This window comes from Salvelinus fontinalis, chromosome 16, assembly GCF_029448725.1.
Source record: "Salvelinus fontinalis isolate EN_2023a chromosome 16, ASM2944872v1, whole genome shotgun sequence".
Lineage (NCBI taxonomy): Eukaryota > Metazoa > Chordata > Actinopteri > Salmoniformes > Salmonidae > Salvelinus > Salvelinus fontinalis.
The window spans coordinates 26,982,836-26,986,718 of NC_074680.1; the positions used below are offsets into that span (position 1 = coordinate 26,982,836).

Below are 3,883 nucleotides of genomic sequence, written 5' to 3' on the forward strand. Positions count from 1 at the left end.
CAAAAAAGCATCCAACATCACTTTGAATTAATATTTATCTATAAGCAATCAATGCTCATTAACTTTTTTTATTTGACAAACAAGTCCAAATCTGAGGTAAAAAAATAAATCATCATAAATTACATCTGGATAGATATAGCACTGGATGTTTTCATGGAAAACTCTAAACATTGTAACAATGAGGTCAAATCACAGTGGATGACATTGAGGTATGTAAGTACTGAACATGGATGTTTACTTTAACACAATATTCATTGCTATTGATATACTATTCCCATTTGAAGCACAAAACCATACAGTCAATTCCACAACACAGTTTATCAGATCAAACATATATGAACATTATTTGGAATTCCTCGGCATGCGTTAAACAGAACATACTTCATCCCCATCTGTAAAATGTATAGCCATGCTTTTAGCTACATCAATTGTATCTGGAAGAAGTTTATACTTGCTTAGTCAAGTAACACATTTCATTGATGTAATCCTCAAACTGAAGTGCTGACACCACAGCAAGTCTCTGATATCTTATTACAATTGGGGATACCAACTGCAGTGATCCACCAATCAACTCCCTCTGCTTACATTTATAAGGCCAACAGGGTTGGAGACTTGAGGATATCAACAGATTCAGCCTTGCCCACTCCACTTTTGCGACCGTCAAACCCCTCTCCAAGGGAGTCGAGCTCGGGACAGGAGAATGTGAAAATGGTCAGGTAGCTGCTACAGGTGGGGGTCGAGGTCACAACAGGAGTGCTCAGAGGCTCTAGGTCGTTAGACACAGATTTGTACAGGGTTTCCCAGTCCGTAACCCCAAGGGAACCGCTCAGGTCAATGTCTGGTACAGAGCGGGCAGTCTCTGTAGGGACTTTCTCCTCCATGCTGGGCAGCAGATTGTCCAGGAGCCCCTCCTTCATATCCAAAGAGGGCTCAAGGTCGCAGATGTTTACTTCAGCACTGGCACAGAGTAGGATGTTGGAGTTCCCAGAGATGGCTGTGGACGGGTCACTGGGAATGTCCATGTCCTGGAGCGAGGGAGCTTCCTGGCCACTGTCCTCATGGAGCTTACTCCCCTCTGGGCTGGGGGGCAGCTCGGGAGACCCACTGGGCTCCAAGAAGATGGAGTCTAGGTCTTCTGCAATTTGGCACACAGAGCTATGAGTAGCGAGGACAATTTCGAGCCTCTCTTTCTCTTTGAGGAGATTGGCTATCTCAATCTGCAGAGCTGCTTTGTCTTCCTCCAGCTGATCAGTCTCCTTTGAAAAAAAAAAAGAAAGAGGAACACAGGAAATGTAAACAATCATAACTATAGATTACTGTTTAAAATGATGGTACTGTGATTAGCATGATGTCCGAGGGTTAATTTACAGCTTGCAGTGTATCAGTGAGTTCCCTCCGTCTGTTGCGACACTTGGCTGCAGCCATTTTATTCCTCTCTCTCCTCACCCTCTTCTTCTCTTCTTCCTCTGGAGAGAGCTGTGAGATTCAGAGAAAAACACTTGCACCTTGAATAATCTGGACATTTAATCTCCTAATCTCAGACTTCCATTGCCAGTTCCCCTTTCTAGAGTAGCAAAAGCATCTTTCTCTGCAATGCGTCTAAAAATAGACCGTTGTTGCAGACTCACTGTGACCTGAATATAAATGGACTGCCTGAGGTCGGCACACAGCCAAATACACTGCTCTTGGGGAGCATGCGATGCTGCACTGTTGGAAATTAAGATTGATTTAGATGTTCACACAAGTGAATGTGTTTCATTTTATTTGCAATCTGAAAAGCGCTAACCAACCTGTTCGATTTTCCCCTTTCTGCCAGTGTTTTTTCCCCTGCTCCCGCCCACTTTGGGTGTTGCCTGGTGAGAGCTCTGCACTTCATTGGCTTGCTTGCTACCCAGAGATGGGGAGACAGATGTTATAATAGTCGGCTGGACCATCCACTGCAAATCTGGGGTAGTGGAAATTGCAGTCACTGTTGGAACAAATGAAGTGGCTGGTATATCCATGTCTGGGCAGAGATCCTGCAAAGTTATATATTATCACAGTTATTAATAATTTACCACTAATGATTTTTATCACAATTTCCTTAATTATTTTACTGCACAAGTCAGTCATTCTAAACACATGCTATTCTAATGACAGAGACATAAGGGAATTACCCCATTTGTATTGGGGATGTCTGTGACTTTATGCTCTATTGTCATGGCATGTATGAACTATGTATGGGTTTTCTTAAAATATATCTAGCCACCTATAAATAGTCACCCCACGAACCAATATTTTACTTTATCATTGCTACTGACGTCAACACTGACGCAGAGATGCTGTGAAATCTCCGGAATGGATTTATTTTCTCAATGAACCGCTGCATGGACACGCTACATATTTGGTCTGAGGACTTGACAATGATAATACACACAATTTTCATCCACAGGCGTGTTATTGCATTTTCAATATTTCACCCTTGGATTTTGGAATAGGAAATAGGTATTCATAACATAAATGTGAATAATATGGTAAAATCATGTACCCCACTTACCCACCCATATGCTGACAATCTCGATAAATAAATCAATGATTTCCGATTATTGATTTCACACACATTCATGTTAATAGAGTATTGATTAACAATGATAAATGATGAAAGTCAACCACATTTTAATTAATAGTCGTTGACATCGTTGTGTGTGAATATTATTGTCATTGCATCACAGACATCATCACTTGATTCATTCATACCTGTGCACTGCTCTCTGACGGCGAAGCTGAGGACCAGGAGAAAGAGTAATCTTGCGTCTTTTGATCGTACATCAGGGTGTCCCCGACAGGAGATTCTGTGCTGCAGCGAGACATTGAATCTAATTCAGAGTTAAGAAACATGTCTTAAAATATCCTCAGCTAAAAGAATAATCAGCCTGCTCGTCAAATATTGTTTTTCTTCAGTTGCTTCTATTTCAGGTTTATACCTGGTAACTGATAGACTCGTGTGCAAGCCCCTCCTTTTATAGTCTGCCAGACTTTTATGAATGAACGGAGGCTATACCATCTCTATGGAGGGGAGCCACAGGACAAAGAAACACACATTTAGCATATTTTTTTTTACATCTGCCAAATGCTCAATGTCATTTGACTGAGTTGCTAAAATTTGTAATTTCCCCCCAGTTAAATATAATGTAATTTTTCCAAATGCATTTATACAACAAATATCAGAGAGAAGTGTGTAGCGTGTGGCATGTCCATTCATAAATTCAGGCACACGGACTCTATTGATTTTGTGAAAATAACAGCACATTTTAATGGCCATATAATGCAGTTGTCTCAATCTGAATGAATTGGTTTACAGCGCACTATATGACATTGGAAATATACACAATGGTTACTGCTTAGAATTATTGTAAATGTTATATACGTTTTATCAGGCAGTAGGATAATTATAGGCCACTACAACTGAAGTTATCTACACACAAGAACTGATAAATCTGGTTGTGTTAGTTCTAAAGCAATTTTTATTTTAATTTTAATTACATAATAGAATAAGAGTATAATATTAGCCTACGCCATTAATATAACGACAGTTATTATACGCAAATCTCGCAAAGGATGCATTCTATATAAGGACACTGATGTCCTGGAAATCAAATATTTTCTTCAAATTATTTTTTTAAACAAAAACCTTATTACGGCTCGATCTACCAGTAACCATTGAAGAACATGATTTGCATTTACGTATTTAGTACTTATTATTACTAAAAGAAAACGATGCAATACATGTCAGTGAAAATAATATGGATACAAAGTAGAAACTGTATGGAGATTTATTTAAATCATTATGACCACGCGCGCGTTGCACTAGCAAAAAGTACTGGGAAGCGAAGAAATCACGTGA

The 3,883-nt window shown here is 39.6% G+C and overlaps 1 protein-coding gene across 1 annotated transcript; it reads right to left on the minus strand.

Annotated features, from left to right (window-relative positions):
* Nucleotides 1–27: 27 nt before the first annotated feature.
* Nucleotides 28–2,997, minus strand: LOC129812890 (protein c-Fos-like). Its single transcript, XM_055864853.1, has 4 exons — nucleotides 2,737–2,997; nucleotides 1,791–2,018; nucleotides 1,369–1,476; nucleotides 28–1,256 (listed from the first exon to the last, which is right to left on the minus strand). Exons 1-4 carry the CDS (start codon nucleotides 2,875–2,877, stop codon nucleotides 588–590), a joined length of 1,146 nt encoding a protein of 381 aa, XP_055720828.1. The 5' UTR covers nucleotides 2,878–2,997; the 3' UTR covers nucleotides 28–587.
* Between the last annotated feature and the right edge of the window lie 886 nt (nucleotides 2,998–3,883).

Bases quoted from the DNA above. Each gene is read 5' to 3' on its own strand.
- LOC129812890 (XM_055864853.1), bottom strand. From the start codon at position 2,877: ATGTTTCTTAACTCTGAATTAGATTCAATGTCTCGCTGCAGCACAGAA. The intron at 2,019-2,736 runs GTATGAATGAAT...ATAACTTTGCAG, and splicing joins CGTCAGAGAGCAGTGCACAG to GATCTCTGCCCAGACATGGA. The intron at 1,477-1,790 runs GTTGGTTAGCGC...TGAATCTCACAG, and splicing joins GAAAGGGGAAAATCGAACAG to CTCTCTCCAGAGGAAGAAGA.